Source organism: Stegodyphus dumicola, chromosome 2 (genome assembly GCF_044657685.1).
Source record: "Stegodyphus dumicola isolate Sdum_Otavi_A_Nest chromosome 2, ASM4465768v1".
NCBI lineage: Eukaryota > Metazoa > Arthropoda > Arachnida > Araneae > Eresidae > Stegodyphus > Stegodyphus dumicola.
In genome coordinates, this window is record NC_140769.1 from 167,746,317 (window position 1) to 167,772,275 (window position 25,959).

At 31.4% G+C, this 25,959-nt stretch overlaps 1 protein-coding gene across 1 annotated transcript in view; it reads left to right on the forward strand.

Annotated features, from left to right (window-relative positions):
• Positions 1-9,921: 9,921 nt before the first annotated feature.
• LOC118194385 (CD9 antigen-like) overlaps positions 9,922-25,959 on the forward strand; it is a 63,396-nt gene continuing 47,358 nt past the window's right edge. Inside the window, exon 1 of the mRNA XM_035365534.2 lies at positions 9,922-10,361. Coding sequence (XP_035221425.1) covers positions 10,011-10,361 — 351 coding nt within the window. The 5' untranslated portion in view covers positions 9,922-10,010. The remainder of the gene's footprint in view (positions 10,362-25,959) is intronic.

The following is a 25,959-nucleotide window of genomic DNA, read 5'->3' on the forward strand; positions in this document are numbered from 1 at the left end:
CTGTGGTGTCTTCTTATTAAAGTTAGTATTGTTCTTGACTCAGCTAATTTACAATCGCCAACTAAAATGCTCAGTTTTATCTGTATTACTAATCGCTAATTAAAAATTTATTTTGTCGACCGTGAAAAACTGAAAGAGATACGTGATAGATTTTTGGAAGAAAGCCTTTAAATAATATGACGCAAAAATAATGGGGGCATTTTTAATCACTTCTTCAACCATTTATTAATTGATATTAACAAATCTACTAAATCGATTAATATTTACAAAATTTCAGTTTCATAATATACTAACAAATTACTTCTAATAAAGCCGAAATTATGTTTTCAGAGAAAAATTAAGAAATATCTAGGACAGTTCATAGCCTTTTCTTGTTGTATTTTCCTTTTTCGTCAAGTGTCCGAATGCCATTTCCTTCCTTTAAATTATTATTTTTTAATTTAAGCGTGTACTCCAAACATTATATAAACCACAAAAATTGAAAATATTTCCTTTTAATGTATTAGAAAGTTATAAATAAATACAAAGGTTAGTCAAAAGTAACGAACAATGCCATGAAGCTCTGTAGTACAATAATAAGTATAAGAAAAATCAAAATTTACAGGCTTTGATCCTTTGAAAATATCACTCATATATGATTCATTTGCTTTGCGGCACTGCAGTGATCTTTGTTTCCAAGACAGGAATGCATGTATGTATACATGCCATCGATTGCCCTTTGCTCTTAGAATCGATATGGAACAGCCAGGTTTCATCATACGTTATGACTCCTTGGAAGTCTGTCTATCCCAAGACTTCCTGTACATCCCAAGACAAAATTTGTAGTCGCAGTTAAAAGCAGGCGGGACATTATTATTGGTCGTAAACAGGTATAGTCCCGCTGCACTAACTGTGAAGTTCCGCTTCCGGTTTGAAGAAGAATACCCTAGAGGGGGACGGTCCGAGGGTCTCCTACCTTTTTTCACTCACCACCAACTTCAGAGAGAACTTTCCGCTCGCCATGTATTTTGAATGCTTTCTTGCCGCACTGACACTATACGCTTACAAATATCCCTATTTTTTCCGAGATTCTAACCTGGACCCTCCGATACAGCTGTTAGCGTTGCTAACTATTATACGGGCTCGGAGGCTTGAGAAGCTTCTTAAAAGATCATTAGATACGCTCTTCTTGATTTGCATCATTTCCCTTGTCTAGAGCCATGGACTCAGCAAGCTCAAATCGTTCTGTATCCTAATCGTTGGATAAGTATTAACACAGAGCTTCCACCACACCCGTGTACTCTATTATCTCACTCGTGGTGATACATCTGTCATTTTGCATGAGTTCAATGACTAATACCTTTTCATCGGTTGTGATGGTTGACTATTTACTTGAATATGTATCGCTTGCAATGTGGTTACCATTCCGAAACAACTGAAGAGATCAATACGCCATCTTTCGATTCATTGCGCTGCCCCCACAAACAGGCACAGCTTACTGTGGATCGATGTCGCTTAATTACCTCCGGATTTGTAGAGGAATTCGATCATTGTATATTGTCGTAGTAGGATCTCACGTTTATCATCCATGGTGGCTTGTTTGCAACAGCATGAAATAAAAGTTAGATCTAGGTTTGGCGATAAATCGCAAATGCTTCTACCTACTAAATTTCTTTCAGAGAGTGCTTGCCGTTACCAAGTTTCAGTGGATTGTACGTTACGTATTGACTGATTTACGTGTTACATTTAACAAATATGTACTATTTAAATATTTATTAATACATCAACTGTTTTCATTAGATTTAATAAACAAAGTATGGAAATGCTTCTGATAATTTCTCTCTCATCGCTTGCATTATCCGTACATTTAATGTTTTCATCATCATTTGTTTTAAATTATATCTTTAGTATGTATCATGTGGTTTTACCTGCGCGATAATCGATCTTTGTTAGAATATGAATTCACCTCTGCATTCACATTGCAACAATGAACCAAAATAAATCCTCCTCTAAAACCATATATTCCTCTGTAAACTCTCACTTGCTAAAAGCTTCAGGTCTATAGATTTTCAAATTATTTTGAGTCAAGGAACCGCCAGAAATGTAACATTTTTGTGAAACTCCTAAGCACTTTACATGAAAAATGGGAAAAAAGGTAATATTTGAGAAATTAAAGAAAAAAGATTTGCTTCATATAATTTTAGGTAACAATAAAAATAAAAATTATTATTTAATTAATTATTTTAGATGCTCAGTTTCCAGTCCATGAGGTAATGGGAAATTCTTTTCGAATATTGATTTTGATTTGCGGTACCCGCAGAAGCTTAGAACCCCGAGGTACGCAGTTTGAACACCTCTGACATAAAGAAATTTAATGATTTAAATAATTTTACAATGTATTAACTCCATTCTTACATCATTTCTGTTTTTATATATAAATGTTTTTATATACGTATAATTTCTTTTAATTTCGTATTTCAATTAGAAGAAGAATGTTAACTTAATTGGTTAATTATTAAATAATAATTATTTATGCGTTAGGTATTTTCCTTTTGCAAAGTAGTACTTACTTGAAACCTGCTTCATGCTAGACATGATCTGTAATTCACTAAAAAAGAGCGTTTCTCAGTTAATTAATCAAATAATTAACAAATTGGAAATTTAATTAATCATTTTTCAGACTCCATTGGAGATTTTCCCGTGGGCTGTGGTTAATTGTTTCCTGTTTGTTATTCTCATGATATGTAGTAATTTCATTTTTTAAGTTATGAATTATTTTTAATAGTTATTAATTAATTAAATTACTTACAAAAGTAAAATTTAGACTGCATTTCATAGAATTTCATAGTTTGCATTCGTTTCACAAACGCTAAGCCTAAAAACAACAAAAAACAACAAAGTTAGGTTATTTTTCCCTTAAGAATTAAAATGTAGTCTAGTATAGTAAACTGAAATTTCCTGTGATAAAAATTAAGGCCTTTTGATTTTATTTACTTTCTTTTCATTTACAGTGGCTCATAAAAGCGTTCGTACATTTACGAGTTTCAGTGAAATATTGCTTTATTCATTAATAAAACTTAATATTTTAGAATGAAAATTTTTAATAATATCTATAAGTTTCTCTTAGCAAAACTACATTTATTATTTTATGCACATATTAAAAGGTTTTTTTTTTTTTTTTTTTTTGGAAATCAATAATAAAAAAGGAACAGAAACGTTACCTCACAAGAGTCTTCGTACGCTTTAAACAAATCTGCACATATTATTAAATATTGTAGTATTTCTGTCGATTAGTATTTTGTAGTATATATTGGGGTATTTATGATAGCTTTGAAACGTTTGAGTATAGAGTTCCACAGTTTTTTTTTTTTTTTTTTTTTGTAATATCTTCATCAATGTTCCTCCATTCTTACATCATTTCTGTTTTTAGTTTGGTTTTTGTTTTAATGTTGTGTCTTCGTACTCTAACCTCTAATTCTCTTCAAATGTATTCTATTGGGTTTAAATCTGGTGATTGAGGCGGTGTTTTCAGAACTTGTGGACAATTATAGACACCCAAAAGGGGAACGTTGAGGACAGTATGCTTAGGATCGTTACTTTGATAAAAAAATAAAGTTGTTTTCTGTATCCAAATTTTGGGTGGATAATTTTAAAAATATCTTTTAAAATATTTAAATATACAGCATGGTTCACTGTGTCATCAATAAATACTAAATTATTTAATCCTGATGATAACATGAACCCTCACACAAGAACACCTCCACCATCATGCTTTACTGTTCCAACCAAGGTCTTGGGATTAAGCTCCTCATTTTTTTTCTCCATACAGTTACAATCCTATCGGAACCAAAAAAATGTTAAATATGATTTCATCTGAAAATAAGACATGATTCCAATACAGGTCGGGCTTATTTACCATTCATTTTGAGAAGAAAAGACTGGGCTTTTTATTTCTTGTACTTCCAAAATGTTTTCCTCGAGCAGATGACACTTGTAATCCAGCTGATCTGAGTATTTGTAGCACAGTTTTAAGTAAAACTGAAGTAAAAAGTGTTTTAGTGAATTCTGTAGAAATATTTGCAATACTCAAACGAGGATTTTTCCCAGACTTTCTAACTATAAATCTTTGATCACGTTGAGTCACATCGAATCCTCTTTGCCGGACAACCTGTTCATACATTATTTTTTTCCCCAGTTTTCTTCTTTAAAACATTTTATCACATACTGCACCGCAGAATGGGATAAATTTACTGAGTTAGCGATATCGCAAACCGAATTTCCATCCTTATGATAAAAAATTATCAATTTTCGAATGCTGTTTGTTAATCCCTTGCGACTACGAGCCATTTTTAAACATTAAATAAAGTATAACGAAGTAAGGAAGCAAAAAATAAAGAAAACAATTTTTTAAACGTCAGCAAAATGCAAAAATAAAAAAAAAGTGGCAGACAATAATTTTATCTAAGAAATTTTACGAAAATGTTTTGGTGTACGATCACTTTTGTGGCGTATTTTATCTATGCCTCCTTACATTTTCAAATTTAGGAAAAGAAAATAAGTCAATATTAAACATTAAAAATTTGGTTTTATTTAAAATCGCATGTAGATGATATGGAAAAATATGGGGCTTTATATTCGAATTTAATTCCGGATTACAGCGCATTTTCTCCAAATTGTTAAAGTGTGCGAAACCTTTTGAGAGACGCTGCATTATTTGGATTCTTTAATCCGAACTAATTGATATAGCACTTTTAACAAAATATGTGTTCTGATTTGCGCATGACTGCTGATTAGAAAATTTAACTCGTTATACTGATGACAATTGAATGCTTCAGAGTTCTCATAGAATGATCATTACTCATTCAGGTAGAATGATCATTACTCATTCAGGGGTGTGTAGCAACCCCTGAAGAAAGAGGCTGCCACAACTGGCGCGTCATCGTGTTTCTGCGCATCTTTAATTATTTATCATTGTGCAATCATTTGTCGTATCACAATACTTTCAGCTGTGGTTTGCGCAGAAGGGGAATAAGGAATACTGCTGCATGTAAAACGAAATACTCTTGATAATAGCCATATACGAGTAGTCTCAACATACATAGTTTTTTGAAGCTGCTCTAGTTCAGATTTAAGTAATGTACTATTTTAGTACGACTATAAAAAAAAAGCATAAAAATTATTTTATAATTTTGAAAAAAAAAAAAAAAATTCTCTCCTTGGCTTTGATTCAAATAAAGAATATTGCCATTTTAAGAAAAGAAATATTTTCACTTTTCATTTATGTCATGAGTCTGTTAACAAGAATGAAACTCGGCCATATATTATATTAATAATAACAACTGCTGTATTATAGCAGTTGTTATTATTAATATAATATATGGCCGAGTTGTAATATTACATATCATATATTATACATATCATATATTAATATAATATATGATATGTAATTAATTTTCTTTTTGACGATACTGTTGCTAAAAAATTCAAAAGATGTAAACATATTTCTTTCTGAAGATTTGCTGTTAGTTTTATGAATATTTATTGTTCACGTTTTATTAGAGTGGATTTCGAACAATATTCGTATCAGTACATGCAAAACACTCCATTAAAAAGTCTATAGAAATTTACAAAACAGAAAACTGTACATCAGAGCCAATGGTTGCAAAAGTGAATTCGTAACATAAAATTTAATTACTTAAGTTTTCTCATTTATTAGGTGTATGGTTAAGTGACTAGAAGTTAGTTATTAATTACATCCTTATATAATACTTATTTCATTAAAATTATTATTTATGCAGAATACTATGAAACTTTTATTTAATTAATCATCAATACTTTGTAAATATTTAATATTTTATAATTATAGTATTCATAATTCGTAATAATATTTCTTTAACAATTATGCATTAAAGCTTTTTTGTGTATATGCATATGGATAATTATTTATGATCATTAATATGATATGTATTATACTCACATTTTCAAAAATTTCAAAGAAAATTGTGTATTTGTAAATACAAAAAATTAAGCTTTAAATATTGATTTCTTCCGAGTTTCTTACAATTTTTTCCTGTTATATTGGTATATAAATCTCAGGCATTATCATGTGAAATAAAAATTATAAATCTGTTAGCATCTTTTAATAAATATGAGAGAAGAAAGAATGTGCAACTAGTATGATGACAGCATTTGATGAACTTTTGAAAGCATTGTAAGAAAAGTCATTTTTCAAAATTTCCACAGGGCGAAGGTTTCCAAAGCCGAAGTTTTCGTAATTTTCTAGGAAATCTCTTATTTAATCTGACTTAACCAATATAAAAGACCTTTTATTTTAAATTTCCACTTACACAGTAAATTTAGCGTCAGCGAAAGATTTATTACGTACTCCTTTAACAGATAGCATATATGATTATTGTAATTACTTTCAATTAAATTTTACCCCGAGGCTGCTATTATAAATGAATAAAATAGGCATTGCTTTGATTAAACAGACTAATAATGTTATCTTTCGACGTAGTTTATTTATCCCGAATTGCTAATTTTGAGGCCAGCCAATATACTGTACAACAATTGGTAGAATGAATTCTCTCCTGTTGTTATTTGGAGTGGTTATATAGAAGATATATCAGAAAATACAACACCATGATTCAGATATGTAGATAGAACTTCTACATATGAAAGGAATAGTGATTTGTTTTGTTAATTTATGTCAGAACTTAATACAGCGTTTTAGAACAAATCATAATGGTTTTAGAACAATCATAAAGAATACAGAAAAATGGAACAACCATCTCACGTTTAAAGTTTTCGTTGTATCCGATTACGCATAATAATAAATTTTTAATACTGAGTTTAGAGATAATGCAAAGCTTCAGCAGTGACTTAGAATTTTAAATAAAACAAAAAATTTTAAGCAGACATTTCTTATCACAACTTCTCTTATGATTCGTGAAAGGGAACGTTTTGACAAATGTTGAAGAAATATGTGGTTTTTACTACATGTATGGGAAAAAACACATAAGAGTGGAAATGGAATAACTTTAAAAAGTTTACAAGGTATTTTCTTTCTTTTTTTCCGCATGCATTTGCGGTGTAATTGGAAGCACACTCAAAGTGTATTCGAGAGGTCCAGGATTCGAGTCCCGGCGAGGGCAATGCACATTTTACACGTCTCCTGTTTCGCCCTTTAAATAGGGGAGAACATAAGATATTTTCTCTGTCCTTTCCTCATGCATTCGTGGCGTAATTGAAAGCATACTCGACGTGTATTGGAAAAGCCGGGAGTTAGAGTCCCGGCGAGGACATTGCACATTTTTCATGTCTCCTGTTTCAAAAAATCCTAACGGCTCTACAAGTGTTGTATCGAAAAATATGACTTTTAAACGTTTAGTTAAAATTTCAAGACTGGAATATGATATTAATACTTTTAACAAAATCTAAGATATTCTTCTGAAAAATTGGTCTAATTTGCATTATGAAACTCTTAACTACAAAAGAAGCAACACCTTTTTACTTTTTTACCTTTCGTGTCATCAAAAATAAGTTTTTTTGCTCCCATGGTTAAAGGTAATATTTAGAGCTTACAACAGAGTTTCGTCTAATTTCTATGTGAGCTGCAATCACAAAAACCAATTGTGACAAAAAAAAAGTTATAAGAATATCAGTTCGCGTCAAATATTTTATTTATATATGCGTGGATTATACGATACATTCATATACGTATACATATTTAAACCAAAATAAAAAAAATAACTGTGTTTTATTTTACATTAACATTTTTCTTAAATTTTTAAATATTTTATCTTCTGTCTTTCACAAAACTCCATTCTTTTAGCTGATCGTAGGTGCTCGAAAAATAAACATCTCTGTGCCTAAAAGCCTGTAAAATAAATGCTCGGCAAGGCACCCGCGCAGCTTAGAGAGCTTACAAAATTTAATCTTGTAAATCAATTGATGATAAACGCTTTTAAACAGATGTCAAAAGTGTCCACCATTTTGTTTAATATTTAAGAAACAAAAGCCTGTACCTTGTAGCAGAAAATTAAAAATTTATTTTATCGTCAAACTCGAGATGTATCTTTAACGAATTTTATCCGGTAAATTTTGAGAAAAATAGAAGTTTTTTAAGAATCTTTAAGTAACATTGTAGAAACGCTAGGTATTTTTTGGAAGCAGGAGACTTGGAAAAATTAGCAACGCCTTTGCCGGGAATCGAACCTCAGACCTCTGGAATGCGCGCCCAGCGTGCAGACCGTCACACCACGAACGCACGCTAAGAAGGCGGTAGAAATACCTTAGACACTCCCCCTTTTAAAGAGCGACTGGGTTTTTTAGGGGACCTAATCGTCAAATACTGGGTGGGGAGAATCATCATCCGCCCCCCTTTTAGTTCGGGTGCCACTGTAGAGACATTAGATATTTTTTGGAAGCAGGAGACTTAAAAAATTAGCAACGCCTTCGCCGAGAATCGAACCGCGGACCTCTGGAATACGTGCCCAGCGTGCAGACCACCACACCACGAAAGCACGCTAAGAAGGCGGGAGAAATGCCTTATAACTTACTACATTTTACATTCGCATAGCTGGGATTTAATTCTTAGCATATTTGTTAGAATAGATTCTTAATAATATTTCAGCCCATCATAATACGTTACCGAATTAAAAAAGACGAAGTTATGAAAAAGCCCTAAAACTAGAATTAATATTTGTCTTCTTTATTATTGCTTATTTATTTAAAAAAACTTATTAATTCAAATAGAGATTTAGCAACAAAGAATTATAACAATTAAGAATTCAATGAAAATCGCAGCGTAATAAACGGGAACCAAAATAAATTCATAACATAGCTTGGAAATGTTTAAAAATTGTATCTTTTAATTTGTGCAAAACAAAATTTTTTACTTCAAAAGTACACTTGGCTCTTTAGAAACTAATTTAGCATCAAACTTTGCCTTTTGCTTGCTTTTTCGAAACATTTTCTTCGAGTTTCGTTGCGTTCTTTTTAAATAATGGGAATAGTATGTCCAGTTCTCTTTTTCTTTGAAAGTATGCAGGCATAATTGTGTTTGTACTCAGATATTTCACCCCTTCATTAACAATCATTTCTTAAGTTCTTTGTATTAAGTACTTGTCAGATTAATTGAAAATCAGTTGTAAAGACGAAACAAAATATCTTTGGATCTCTTTTATTCATAAAATTTTTTTATAAAGTCTAAGATCAATAAAATCTCAATAAAGCATCATTAAATTTTAAATAGGTTTGCAAATGGCTTGAGCTTGCTGTAAACCGTTGAGTCATCATTTACATTTATTTTGTGTCTTTTGCATTATTCATGATCTAAATCAGATTGTGCAGACAAAATATAATAAGGAGGTAAAGTCACGAGATAAAAGATTTATTCGAAAATTTCCATGGCAAAATTGTTTTATTGAGTGAGAGGTATACTAGCTTATATGAAATCAGGAGAGCTTCTTAATCTTTTGTGTTCGCTCTATTCTTACGAAACGGTTTCGAGCTTAAACAATAACAAATAACATCTGGCAGTCTCTGAAATTCTGAGCCACCAGAAAATACCTATTTTAAATTCCAAATCAAGTATACAAATATTCTACTTTATGTTGCTCTTCCAAAAGCTATTTCTATCTAGGAGATTGAAGTAAAATGTTTCATTGTAAATTCTTTTTGAAACGACTGCAGCGTTGTTTCGTTTTGGTCATTGCGGCATATATTACTCATTTATTTGTTCCTTTTCCATTTGTTTATTCAAAAATTACAAAGCACTTTATCATGCAATAAAAACTCACTACTCAAACACACTAATCTTAGACAACTTTATCAACGTTACCTGGGCTACAAGCCGATAACGAATTCCGCACTTCGTCCTTTTTATAGGGCGTATTTTTTTTGCACTGTCTTGACTGCACCTTCAATAAGTTATCAGTTGAATTGCTTTTTTTCAAATAATTCGGGGTGTCTCTTCATCTGCGTACTGTTCCATCGGCCCAATCAAGTACTTTTAAGATAGATACAGGATGGGTGACGATAAAGATAGCGAACCAAGTACAGAGACTATTGAGATGCAGCAGAAAGCCCCTGCCGTGACAGATAAAAAGTCATCCGCAACCAGAGGCGTAGAGAGGGAGGACGTATCCGTGCCTGTTTCGAGCAAAGCCGAGAAGGATAAGCCTCCAGAACCGCCAAAGCGGGATTACGACATCGAAAACGCGACGGCAAAGGACAGCGAGGAAGGTTATGCTAGAGTGAAAAAGAAAAGCAAACTGGGTTCTTTTCCTAGACCAGAAGTCATATACAAGCCGGAGACAACAGAATCGTGGATGTCTTGTCTCAGGAATACGTTGGTGGTGTTTAACCTCCTCATATGGGTGAGTGTAAAATCTGTTGTCCTTCCAATAAGGAAAAACACGTCTGAGTATGGTATGGGGTTCATAAGCTTTTCATGGATCAAAAACTCCAATTACTTTACGGCTCTAATTCCATATTATTATATGGAAAAATAAAGCATTAGAAAAACGTACGAAAAATCTGTAGAAATTTTAGCTGTGATTTAATTCTATGTAGATTATACTGACAATAATTTTCTATTCAGTTAATAAAAGAAACGAAAAAGAATGAGAAACAAAATAAAAAATAAAAGAAAATTATATAGTATTGTGATGTCTACTTAAAAATTAAACTGTGAGAGCAAATATTTTAACATTTTTTTCTTTTAATGAAAAACCTCTTTAAAGTTTTTTAGATAATATGAAATTCTTTTTCCCAGTTCTAAATGACATAGACCTCTAAAATATACAGGGAAAAACAGCGATCCATTCATTCCTTCTATTCCACTATATGTTGGAATGATTATTTCAATAGATATTTTTAGGAATTTTAATTTGGAAATTGCGATGAATTCCCAGAAATTTTAATCTAAGAATATTTTACCTTACAAATATTAGGTGAAATTTCAGTTATATTTCGAGTCCGAATGGTGTATTTTTTAGGTTCTGATATCAAATATTGCATTTTTAAACCATTCTTAATTGGACTATGCAGTATGTAATTAATTGCAGTATGTATGTATACGTGTGTATCTACAATTTTAATTAATTCTGAAAGGCTTTGCAAATTGAGAATGTTAAAAAAGTGTCAAGTATCTATAAAAATATGTTACAGGAAAACTAGAGGTCTTTCTAAAATTTTACTCTATAATATTCTGGGATAAATAATAGTAGTATTAATTATGTTGCAAACTATTTATTTTAAAATTATCACAAATTGTTCTTAATTAAAGAAGAAGCAATTGAATAACTAAATTTTAACGACAAAATTATTTTTATTAAAATTTATATTCCAAATTGAAATATTAAATATAAAGATTTACAACTGTATTGAAATAATCATGTCTTTGATTTAACATGTCGAACCATTTCTAATCGCAAATTTCTTAACATTAAAAAGCGCTGAACGGAATGTACGACAATCATTATGAAAATTATTTGAGATTTGATATTATGACACTAAAATTAAATTAAAATGAATTTGAATGTATGTTTTAAGAAAAAAAAAAGTATTTTATATGTAATTAATAACTTCATTTATCTAGAAAAGACATTATATTTTTTATGCCTCATCGTTTACGAAAGAATTACTTTGGGCAGTTGTTTTGGATGCATGAAAATCCATCGCGCCATTTTATTACGGTAGAACCTATAGCAATATGTAAATTAATTTCTTACGTATTTTATTTCATAAAATAATGTCCTAAATGTGCAATTCAGTTTTTAACTTTTTCGTTAAGGTAAGTTTGATTTTCTTAGTGCTCAAATGTATACTTTGAGATTTCTAAAAAATCGATTGAAAGGTTCAGCTTAAATCACAAATAATAAAATTTGTTCCATAACCCTTTTTAGATTAAAAAACTTCTAAAATAATTTTTTTAAATTATATTTATTAATTTGTCTCGGGAATATTTCATAACAGGCAAACCTCTGTACTCTCTTCATTATATGTATAATTTGATACGCATTACACCTTCTAAAATGTTCTGTACATATTTATCTGGAGAGTTTACTGAACTAAGAGAATAAAAAACAAAACTTCAAATATAAACTTTTAGTTAAACTTAAAAATTAATTAACTAATAATTTTTCATAGTGAAATGAGGTGCATAGCTATAAATAATAATTATTTGCAAAAATACTAAATTACATGGGAAGAATCTGACAATATTATGGAGATTCTGTATCAGTTCAAAATATCATCTAGTAGTATTTCTACATTTTCTGGAAGTACAGAAACTTTTTCCCTAAGTTATATCGCTAAACATTATCTAAATAAACTGTATTTACAATTCCAAGTTTGTTTCTTACGCAGAGAGAAAAACAAATCCAGGCAATTCAAAACACCGTGAAAAGAATAAAACGATTTGACAGGGTCGGAAGGGGAAAAAGAATAACTACGAAGTCAAAGAGGAAACGCTCTGTTAAATAACTGGAACAAGAATAACAGTGTACGTCAGCGTGTTCTGCGTGCGTAATTTCGAAGAAGTGCGGAACATTTGTCGAGATAAAATATCTACAAAAGTGACTTGTTATGAAAATTAAAGTCACTGACAAAAATATTCAAAAATGACTGTGTAATCGAAATTCTGTTCTATTGATAAAAACTAAAATTGATAATATCAGTAACAGTTGATAGGCCCACCTTTGAATGCTTTTAATAAATATAATACCACACTAAAGTTTTTATTTTTTAATCAAACTGGGCAGAAAAATCAAGTAAAAATTTAAAAGTATAAAGCTTTTATTACTTTTTTTCATTTCTTAGCATTAAAAATAGAAGAAAGATACCACAAAATTTACAAAACACAGTTATTGAGAAGTGAGAAGTAAGCAGTATAATAAATAATAAACTTGATAGCGTTTGCAATGAGATTAACAGGGGTATGCACTATTATTATTATTATTATAGCACTGTGACACCACAGTGACTACAGAATCTGTAAAAGAATTCTGTAAAAAAATTTTTAGGGAAATTTATTTGATAGTTGAATTAACTTATACAAATGAGAAGCTTATTAATGAAAAATTACGAGTTCATATATACATTAAAAGTATATCTAAAAAATTTGAAGGCATCTCTATTTTAATTTTTTAAGTTATGTATGAGGTAAAGAGAAAACATGAATATTTGTTTTTCTCCAAAATCAAAAAATAACATTCAAAACAATTTTTACTAATCACATTGTTTACTGAAACATTAAAATGCCTTAAAATCTTCTTTTCTGTATCAAATCACGTTTTTTTCTTCATACCTAATTATAAAATTTTCGTGAGCTTTTTTGGATAAGCTATAGAATGAAGTTCAGAGTCTCGGGTTCGATTGAGTTTAATGGAAAAAAAAAAAAAAAAAAAAAAAAAAAAAAACTAACCTTAAGCTTAGTTTTCATATTTTCTTGAACTCGTAAGAAATTTTAGAATTCTCTATCAAAAGTGCTCCATAAATTTATCATTTATGAGTTTTAAAGAGGAAAAGTATCTCATGGTTGCTTTTAAAATTAGGTTTTTTTTTGTCATTTAATTCCATTACCGTAAATTCACTCCACTGGTAGAACACACAGAAGTGCTATACCACTGTGCTGACTGAAAAGTGCCCTCGTTCTTACGAAATGTTATCAGCAGAGATCGGAAAAGTAATTATTAAGTAGTATTTTTAAATTAAAAATTTAATTATCACATATTTTTATTCATCAATTCTGAAGATGAAGCGGAAAACTTTTCGCCCCCTTTAAATCTTTTATGCATACGAAATGTTTAGCAAAGTAATTTCCATAAAACTGTTTTTTTCCTATTATGTTTTACTATTTTGTCCTTGAGAAGAGAGTTATTAGGTATAGTTTGTGATATATAATACATCAATTTACTCAATGTAATCATAAAGAAATTAACTTAGAACCATTTTTCAAAAACACCAACAATTTAAATTCAAATAAATAAATTTCAAAAAAATCCTGTAAATATATAATTATAATTTTGTATATGTTGAGAGAAAACTAAATAAACCATTACAAGAAAAACCAAAAACAAATAAAGTAAAAAAAAAACACGAAAGGAGAGAAATTCCTGTCAATTACAATTCCTCTTTTTTAATAAGAAAATCCTTGCTTTTCTGTATCCATAATTAGATTATGAACCATTCCAATACATTTTTTAATCTTAACATTTCGCCCGAAACCTCTGGTCCTCCTCAAAGAAAGAAAAAATGACAAAAATACAGAGTAAAATTATTGGTGAACATTTTTCCCTAATTTAAAATAAACCTTTCCTAAAATTGAAAAATTACCCATAATACGTCGAAAAGATCGAATACCTTCAATGAATAATGAGAATAATCTATAATATAGTAAAGCTTTTTACACAAAACGTTGCGAGAACTTTCTTTCATACATCAGTTCGAAACAATGAAAACAATCTGAGACGCCTAGGTTTCCCAATTTGGGGTCTTTGGCAAAAACTAAAAACCGTAGTCTAGAAAACGATCTCCCAAAAGGTGAATTTAATGCTATAAAGCATAAAATTTTGAATTTCGGAGAAAAACTTTTAACTCAAAGCTACTGATACGTCGAAATATCAACTAAACAGCAAACAAATTTTAATTTGAATTTCAATTTTTGATCTTTGTGAAAAATTGGTTCTAAATTTCTTTCGTTATGTATTTACTGATCAATTTTCAGGGGCATAATGCGCGAAAACTCTTGAAATGATTACATATTTTCTTTATGAATGTTTTGCGTGTGTGTGTGTTTCTGTAATATATCAACATAATAGTCTACGTTGGAAACGTAAATCAAAAGCACAAAGTTCAGGACAAAGATTAAACTACCAGACGTTTAACAACACCAACGAACAAAACTTAAGTTGCAGGACGCAATTTAAATGCGTTTAAAAATTTTTTAAGAATATTTTTTTTCATTGCAGAGTGCGATATGAGAACCGAATATAAAGAAATACACTGGTGTGCAAAAATTAAGGACGAAGTCGAAAAATTAGCATATCAGCTGAACGAAGAGGCAGAGCGGACAGAAAGACCAATCAGGAGATTAAGTAAGGTGATGTACGGTAGCACATGCGCAGATATGCAGGTAGACGTAATGGGGGAGTGTCTGAGTAGTATAAAGCTTGTTGTCGGTGTAAGATCAGTATTTCTCGAAAAGAGATTGCACGCCGTATAGCAGTTAAAATCACACCGAGTTGCTGCCTCAGCGAGAAATGGCGAATAATCAATCTGTTAGACGACATCTGGATGCTTTTACCCGAGGTCGACATCTGGATGCTTTTACTCGAATTGGGAAGTTGGAGGAAGGCCGCAGTGTGACAAGTGTGGCTGCAGAGTTCGGAATTGCTAACAGCATCGTTTCACGACTTTGGAGACAATTTCAAACTACAGGAATAGCTATCCGGGGGTTTAGTAGTGGTCGTCCACGAGGAACCACACCCGCAGATGACCGGTATATTGCCTTACAGGCCAGAAGAAACAGGCGGCAGACAGCGGGAGAAATCGCTAGACACACGACACAGGCGACTTGACGACCGATATCGCGTTTTACCGTGGCCAGAAGACTGCACGGTGGTGGTCTGTTTGCACGACGCCCTGTATGGTGTGTACCTCTAATGCCTGCCCATTGAAGAAGGCGTTCTCTGTGGTGCCGGGAACACCGGAATTGGACAGACAATGAATGGAGACGAGTACTCTTTACAGATGAGAGCAGATTCAGTCTGAGTAGCGATTCTCATCGCATACTCATCTGGAGAGAGCGGGGAAGCTGCAATCATCCCTCGAACATCATTGAAAGGGACAGGTATGGAGGTGGCGGTGTTCTCGTTTGGGAAGGCATCATGCTTGGTAGTCGTACAGACCTTCACATCTTCGACGCAGGTTCAGTCAACGGGACCCGTTATTGTAACGAGATTCTTCTTCCATATGTGCGTCTTTTTAGAGGCGCTATGGGTCTGCAGTTCCTTTTCATGGACGACAATGCACCATGTCATCGCACAGTAGCTGCCGAACAGCTTTTAGAGAGTGAGGATATTGAACGTATGGATTGGCCGCCACGATCTCTGGATCTCAATCCCATCAAGCATGTATGGGAGTTTCTAGGCAGTCGCTTGGCAGCTCGTACCTTACCACCAGTAACGATTCCGGAGCTTCGATTGGCGCTGCAAGACGAATGGGCAGCAATGCGTCAACAACTCATTGACACCCTCATTCTCAGCATGGGCAGACGCTGTGAAACCTGCCTAGCAGTCAGGGGAGATCATATCCCCTATTAAAGACCGGATGTTTCTTGCTGGACACCCATCACAGGGATGTTTCGGCCTTCAGTCGCATTGCGCTCCATGCTACGTTTTCAATAAAGTTTCTTTTTATCCCTCCGAATTCTCTTTTAGTAAGTGTTTCTTACATTACTCATGTCCTTACGTATTGGGGATCTTACGTATTGGGGATTAAATATGTTGATTTGGAAAGCTTTTATACAATGTTATATTGAAAAAACCGTCTCGTCCTTAATTTTTTGCACACCTGTGTATTCATGTAAATAGCCATTTTTTCAACTTCCGTCTTACAGAAAACCACTTCCGGTTTCAAAAAATAGCTCTCAACTGTAGCAGATAGGGTTGGTTTGCGTATTGAAAATATTCAACGAAACTTAAATTTTTAGAATTCAAAATGCCGGCTGTTATTATATTTACAAAAAGAAAAAAAAAAAAAAAAAAAAAAAAAAGAAAAAGAAAAAGAAAAAGAAAAAAGCTGTTTGAATGCATATTTTATTTTGTAAAAATAATTTAATTGTAAACATCATTTCGAATTTAAATATAACAAATGTGTAACTAAAATTAACTCACGTATGAAATAAAGAAACTATGGTAGCAATCCTAATTATTGAGTAACAAGGAGCTTGCTGCTAAACCTTATTTTCTGAATATGCGTTAGGTTTCAACTTTGCAAACTATTTTATCTAAATGAGGGCAATAGATTTGTCTTCAAATGATTGACAATAAACTATACATTTTTAACTGAGATTTAGAAAAGCTATTTATTAATACAGATGTATAACTCAGTCACTGGCTACGTTTTACCTAATATTAAATGACACATTATACAAAAGAATATTGAATATAATGTATAAACAAAAACTTTAAAAAAAATTAAATTTTTTTAGATACAAATATTGGGTTGAACAAAAGATACTTAAAAAACTTTCTTCAAAATAACTAATTAGCAAATATAAAAATATTTTTTATTATTCCTCAACAAAGCAATGTTTTTTTAAATTAATTTGTTCAGCCTATTTCCTTAATTATGTCGTCATTTAGCATTAAATTTAATAATTATGTTTCACACCCCATTAAATACCGTAAAACCAGATTGCATTTCCTAAGATAAGAATTTGGCAAACAAGATTTAAAAGTTAAGTGATAATTTTTAATCCAATTGTGAAGAATATAGCGCATAAATGAAAAAAAAAATTGTGTAATGAAATTTCTGAAATATTCTCCAAATTAAGTATTTTCAAAAGTTAAAGGTTTTTAGAATGAATTCACAATAAAGTGACTGATATGGTTTCAAGTAATATTATATATGAGTTTACTTCAGTACAAGACATAGATCAGTTATTCTGTTTGTATTAATTCTTCTTTAATAATTAAGACAAAGCCTGTCTAAAAATTCTACCCTCATTCTGTATTTTAAAAGATGATTCACTACCACTTTACTTATGATATTACCGGCAATGTATGAAACGCCAGCATTCTATAGAATGTCTAGGCATTTTATAGAATGTCTAGGTATTCTATATGGGCAATTTTATAGACTGCCTGGTACTTTTAGGCAAAATATGAAATACAGAAATTATTATATACTTCACCTAGGCTTTTATATAATACCAAAGCATTCTACATAGGTAAAGGTAAAGGTAAAAGTATGGAGGGACACCAGCGATGTACCATAGGTCAATTTGTAATGCCTTCCTATACTAACTCTTAAAAAAAAAAAAATGAGGAATTGCAAGTTTTATAGGAATTTACATAGACTGAAGCTTTCCAAAAGGTCTAGAATTTGCCTATTATGGCACATCGTGCAATCCCACAGTACGCCTCGCATCCAGTATTTATTAAAAATAATGATGTAGGACATAAGTAGATTACAAAATAGTCGGAATACAATTTGAGATTCACAAAATAAATTGAACCTCTGATTTGGTGCAACAAAAATAGGATATAAACATAATTAATAAACAGATAAACATAATGAGATAATTATAATTATTACTGGCAACACAATGTTAAAATGAAGTGTAATAATAATGCTAAAGAGGTGGGTGTCCATGGGTTATTTCAAATATATTGGTTTACTGCACTTTATAAAGTTCACGAGCGGAGCCATTTTGTCCATAATCACAGCATGTAAAAGTTCACTAAGTTTAAACTATATGTGGACTTACACTTAACAGAGATCTAGGCCGTAGGAAGAGAGTCGTTGCATAATTTTCTGAAACTTTGGATACTGATGTTTATCTTTAATTAAAAACCTTTGGAATGCCAGAGATCAGTTCTTGGAGATTTTATGTGAATATCCTCAGTTAAGGGGCATGAGAAAGTGTAATGATCAGGAGTTCCCTGTTCCCCACATATACAGATATCAGAATTTGACAAATTTCTTGCGTAGAAACATGTGGGGAAGGGTCTATGTCCTGTTATAAAGTAATTTAGTGAAGGATTCGAGTACAGAGATGCTTATATTGGAGATCAAGTTATATGTGCATCTTCCCTGTGGAGCATTGTTCCACAAATCTTGCCAAGATTTTGAAGCAAGTTGTTTTAGTTGGTACTTGAAATTTGAGCTAGGCCACGGAATGATGATTTCAGTACCATCTTGATTAGTAGCTGCTTCTTTGGCTAGTTCATCAGCCTGATCATTATCAAAATGGTCACTATGCCCTTTGATCCATGAAATTTGAATTTTGTACTTCGGAATTTTGCCAAGAAGAGAATTTATATCAGATATCAATGGAGAGGAAGGTAAGGGATTCTTAATAGGATGGCAAATGCTCTTTAGGCAAAGTATGAGAAAAAGATCATAAAATATCTATTATTTAAAAGTTTTTTTTTTTCGAATGGCGGGCACTATTTTGTCTTATTACTTAATAAGACATTATTCTGTCTTGTTATTTAAAAGATGTTCATGCCCCAAAAATACAAAAGTTATTTTGAAAAAATACTGAAATATTGCCATTAAAAAACTTGGTACTATTCGGTTTCGAGGGCCGTAAAAAATCGCCAAACTATTGTTGATGCCAATGCTGCGAAAAATAATTGCGACAACCCTAATAATTGCGGTAAGAAAGGAAGTATAATAGTAAATAACTATTTAAGATTGATGTTTTAATTTAGATGAAAGGTTAGTTTGATATAATACTTTTTTATTATTATAATTTATATGAAAAAGGCTAAACATGACTGAATGGAAGCATAAGAGTAAATAACTATTTCAGATCATTATTATAATTTATATAAAAATCGCTAAACATAACTGAGTGGATGCCTGCATCGCTATTTCGCTCCGACTTATCGCTAAAGCATAATTTCATCTCGTTGGTTGTTCAAACGTAATTTTCTATAATGAATGATGCCTTTTCTTTGAAAATATTCTCGGTAAAGTGCAGAATCGCCCACTTATTTTTTTACTGCTTTTTACAAGGGTAAAAACAATTGGATTTTTGTCAATTTTATTTTACTTTTTAAGTGAAAATAGGTCGATGCGTACATAGATAAAGGGTGTGCGCAGTGCCATTTTTGTGCAATTCTAGGATTTTTTTTAAGTGAAAATAGGTCGATGTGCACATGGATACCGAGTATGTGCAATTCTTAAAAACGCGTCAAGCAGTGGGTGATTCTGCACTTTACCCAAAATTCTATTGCCGACTTTTCGTCATGGGCAATTCCCAAATTGTTAAATTCATAAGATATCAAAAAAGGATTTAAAAATTAAAATAGTATTTCAATGGCATCTTAAGAAATATAGAACTATATAAACTTACGCAATCTGAAATCAGCGCGTACGCTAGATTTGGCGCGCTGTTAAATGGGCGCGTTTGCTAGATTTGGCGCTTTTGCGCATACATTTTCGCTGCAATTTTTTTACGGCCCTCGAAACCGAATAGTACCCAAAACTTTTATGCAAAATACGTTAAACAAATTAGTGAAATGATCTTGGTACACTATAATAAATTTGTGTTCTCTATTTCGCTGAGACTGTAAATCAATGAGATCTACCTGACAACGGGAATTAATTTCATAAATAACCATAGGCTTAGCAACAATGCCCTTTTTAATACCATTTTCTTTTCTGGCTGGGCTTACAAAGGTACAGTCAGTATCATTATATGTAACGTTTTAGAATTTGGTTGAAAATTCGGCTAATATTTAGAATATGGTAACAGGTAGTTTGGCGACATTTTGGTAAGGCGATAAAGGTTACTAGCTAGGAATTTAGCAATAATCTGAGAAGTACACAGTTCGAATCACAGATTATTTTGTCTCAGAGAAATGAGAGATCATGAGACATGTCATGTGACATTTTCCGAAAAATTCCGATCGTGATTTTAGCTAATAAGCACTTAGAAACAATTCCGCTGCCAAAGTGCAGAATCGTCCACTTATTTGTTTGGCGCTTTTTACAAGAGTAAGAAGAATTGGATTTTTGTCAATTTTCTTTGACTTTCTATGTGAAAATAGGTCAATGTGTACATAAAGTCAAGAGTGTGCGCAATGCCATTTTTGTGCAATTCTGGGATGTTTTTTCAAGTGAAAATAGGTCGACGTGTACATGGACACCGTGTATGTGCAATTCTTAAAAATGCGGCGAGCAGTTTGCGATTGTGCACTTTCTCCCAATTTCGCACCTAATCTTCGTCATGATTAAGCTTTTTGTTCCAGAAAAGTTCTAGTATAAACGTAATTCGGCTGGCAGATTGTTATAAAAAATGTTAAGTTAAAAAAAAAAAAAAAAAAAAAAAAAATGCCTTTACTTCGTGAAAACAAAATGGCGTCCAAAACAAAACTAGCAGGTTGCTGTAGCAAGGTTGGTCGCCAGATTTTCGCCAAAAAATCCCCAAGTTACCATAATGTAAAGATTCACCGAAAATTCTTTCGACATTCTGTCACGTCCTCCTGTGTCCAACAACCAAATGAGTTTCATGAAATTTGGGAAAAACTCAGTTCCATGACGTAATACTGTGTGTATAGTACTGACGCCAGGATAAATGAGTTTGCTTTTGTTTAAATTGTTAAAGAAATTAAGAAAGCAAAATAGCTTAAATTATAAGTGAATGTCCGAATATAGTCGGTCATGCCGTTCGGAGGGTTTTAGAGAAGACGGACAAGCGAGTCGTCCTCGAAATTGATACAGTTATATCAATTTCGAGTTATATCAATTTGATAAAGTAATATCAATATCTTCATCAATCTAAGATTCTCTTCTTGCCTATTGCTAAGAACAATTTTCCCTAATTTTCTAATATTGACCAAATGTATAAAATCTTTATTTGAATTTTTTTCATCTCAATAATCGATAATTACAAGTTTCTATACTTGAAGTGTTTCGAAAATTCATAACGATTACCGAGTTAGTTTTTGTTTTCTGTGATATACATAAACAAAAGACATTGGACATGAATATTAGTGCTCTATTTTATTTATTTACTTATTTTGCAGTCGGCTTTTTAAGATTTTGGGTATTTATTCAGTTAAAGAAATAGCTATAAATTTTCAATTAAGGTATGTGATGTCTTCGAGTAAATTAATCTTGGTGAAATATTTATAAGCATTTTTACCTCTTCTTATTTTAACTATAATTCATTTCATGATTTCTGTAGTCTTTTTTTATTATAATACATTGCAGTTTCAAAATGGCAGAGAAATAAAAACTTAAACGGAAATCATTTCAATAAGTTTCCCCTTTTATAGTATGTAAACAACCTCCAAATTCACCTGCTGCTTTGCTAAAAGGAAATGTATTTGACCTTGACCTAAATATATTTGGTTAGTTTGTTACGGTTTTAGCAAACTAGTTTCGACCGCTTGTGTAAGGTGAGGAAGAGAAAGTGAGAAAAAGTTTCCAGTTAAAAGGGTCTTAAAAATTCCTAGTCAGTTATGGAACTGAAGTATTTCTTTTATTAGATCTTTACTATTATGTGTTAATTAATTTAAATTTTAACAATTAATATAATTAATTTTCAGTCAGAAATCTATTTAAATTTAAGGGAAACATTGTGTAGCATTACAATATAACTTAATATATCTGATACTACTAATTCAGAAGTCAAACAACAAAAATCAGCGTTAATTTTCAAAATTTTCACAGGACTAGTTTCGATGGTTTTACCGAACCACCAACCTCAGCTGCAAAACCGCAAATGAACAAGATAGGAAATAATGATTAGATAAGATAAGAAAGCCTGGACAAGAATAATTCTTGTCTTAGATAAAATCATTATTTCCTATCTTGTTCAGTTGCGGAGGACTTTCTAAGGGAAACTGGCTCGTATACACGTTACACATGGGGAAAACAACGCAAACGCCCATGCAGCCAGCCCGTTCGCGGGATTCGAACCTCGGACCGAACTACCAGTGTTCAGCGTCTTTACCGCTCGGCCGCTGGTGGGCGCATTTTATAATAGGCTACTCACACATATTTTCTTTCCAATAAATGAAAATGGGAAATATTCCGTATTAAAGTTTAACTAAAATGCATGTTTTATTAATTTCCGGAAAGAATCCCTTTATGAAATATTATATAAAACTCGGTTAAAAATATATATGTAAGATAAAAATTGTTGTAAATCAAAATTATAAATTTGATTTACATATTTTTTATCTTACATATAAATTAAAGGTTTCGACATAATAAAAGCACGGAAAAGATGGAGCACTGTTGATGTGTACGTAGATCCATATTGAAGAATTCTGATTGCGTAGTATGCTAGTATGTTGACTTTGTAATATTTAAGAAGCTTGGTAATCAAGGCGATTTTAATTCCATATTTATTTGAAATTGACTTTTGTGGCCACAATCACTTGGCACCCTATTCGTACCTGTTCAAGAAAATTTACATTTTTGATATTGCAAGAGATAAAAAGCAGGCCAGCGAAATTACATCCTAGTAGAGCAGAGAGTAGTTAGTGCGTAGTTATGCAAGATGGAAGCACACGAAGAGAAAGGTTTTGGTTTGAATTAAAAGTTTCAATTTCCAATTATTACGTCATCAGCGCTGCGCAGGCCATGCAAAAAGGAATGATCTAGAAATAACGCAATCTAGAGAAGTTATTACGATTTTTAGAACCGAGAGGGAGAATTAAAGTTTAACCGTTAGTTAAAATTATAATTTTGTTTTACATATTTTATCTTACATGTAAAGTTTTACCCGTTAGTTTAAATTATAATTTTGATTTACATATTTTTTATCTTACATATTTCCCCGTTCAAAGAGAAAAAGGCTTGGCGACAGAAAAGCCTGTTTAGATAAAAGCATTACAGAATTAGCGAAAGAAGGGAAATACAATAATGGGAAAAAATAATAAAATTCTGATTTACGTATTTTTTATCTTACACACACACACACACACACACACACATATATATATATCAAGAATCAAAAGGAATTATAAAAAAAGAATTAAAAAGTAAAATCTGAAAGGATTCAGATTTAACTTCGCACCAGAGGTTTTTGTTAAGGTTTTGTTATGGTCTCGCTGAGCTCGCAGTTTACCAATCTATTCTTCAACTCACTCTTTCTGAAACATTTCTTTTTGTCTTTTTAACTTACGCTATATACAACGCTGTATAAAATTCAATAGCAAAATAGCAATAGAATTCATGACACAATGTTAAGTATTGGCATTAATATTTTTCAATTTTTTCAATGCATCATACCAATGTTTAGTTTTCTTTATCAGATATCTTATACACAACGTTTTTTTGCCTTTTTAGCACCAAAGATGCTATTATTGACTGCCCTCACTTTCTGTCCGCATCACTTTTTAAATAAAAGAATGATGCCTTCACTAGGCATTAGTTTTAGAGAAATGATCTAGCGAAAATAAAAGAATGTAGGGCAAAACTTAGCATTCTTTCGGGAATTCTAAAGAAATGTTGTTTTTAAAACTTCATAATTTTGCATTTGATTGTTACGTGTGTTAATTTCGAAAAAAAAAAAGTGATGTTTAATAAACAAAATTATCATGAAACATAACATAAGCATTTTTTCGAATTATAAAACATAATTCAAAAAAACAAAGCATAATAATGATGTTAAACAAATATTTAACATTATTTAAGTTAAAAAGACAAAACGTAATTAATAAAAAGAGAAAAAAAAGTTGCTTAACTCACCTTACAAAGAAAACTGAATGATGATTAACTGAAAAACAAATTAATGAGAACACATAGCAGTATATTAGGTATTCTGAGCATGTGTTGCTCAGATACTTTGTGATTTGTATATTTGTGATACTTTGTGCTCAGATACTTTGTGATTCTAAATACTTTGCGATTTTACTGTTGAATTTTAATGTGGCACAAATGTGAAGTAAGCCATGATTTTTGAAGTGATGTTTAATAATTAAGTTAAAAAGATGAAAAAAAAAATTGAATAGGTCGTTTTGTTAAGAAAATTACCTGGACATTGATAAGATTGTAGAGTCATTAGGTTGAATTGGAAGCAGAAAAGGTGAAAAATATGCAACCGCCTTCACCAGGAATCGAACCACGGACCTCTGGAATACCGGCCCAGCGTACTACCGTTACACCACGAAGGCACACTAGTTACTTTCTTCAAACATCAATTTACAAAAGTTTGCATTAAAATTTTAGAATATTTTAATTTGACTCCTTCTCCCCCCAAAAAAAATTATAGTTATTATTTACACATCAGTCACAAAATTTTGCTATTATTAAGTCATGTTTTTCACTAATAATACCACAGGAAAATCATGACTTTATTCACAACCTGCCAATTCTATCTGAAGTAAAATACTATTTTTAATTCCAACCATAACAGAATTTAAAAATTCAGATACTTTTCATAATTAAGTTTGATGCAGTCGTAATCAAACGCAAATATTGGTATAAAAATGCAACCGCAAATAATGGCGGCAACCCTAATGATATAATTAAGACCCATCACTGCTCAATAATATAATCATGGATCTTTGGATAAAGTCTCTTATTACGTTTAATTCTTTTCCCTGGAATAATTCAATGGGAGACACTTCATTATTTGGCAAATGCTTAATCGGGAAAATTGATCTTGGTTCCCTTGCCACAATTTTCATGAAAAACATGTCTAATCCAAACAGAGAGTCACAATATTTGGCACAGTTCACAGTGTAAGGTTAGTATTTTAGGTAGGCTTATGAATATTTTTATATAAGGACATTAGAATTCAACTTATTGCAGTCCTACTTGAATTTATAAGTTGAGTGAAAACTATTTTTAATGTCACCAAATATTATTCTCAGTGGAAAAGGAAATTTCAACAAGCTTAAAATAATTTTTAAAAAATATACTTTTATCACTTAGCCAGTTAAAACTGCTATTGCAATTCTGTCAATAAAACACAAAGCAAATAATCAAGAAAAATTTAAAAAGTTTACCTCAGCTGCTCAGGAAAAATTACATAATGAAATATACTAGAAAAATTACAGAAATAAGTTTTTTACATTAGTTGTATCATTCACTAAACTGCTTAATGTTATTGTTCATCAACTGAATTATCAAAAATGTATTTTTAAACTTCTCACTTTTCAAAGCTATGAACTGCATATGCATCATTTTTTATATAAAAAATAAAGATTATAATTTACATTAAGAGCATTTAAGACAGCTTTGTTAAATATGAAAGTATACGGATATATTTAACTT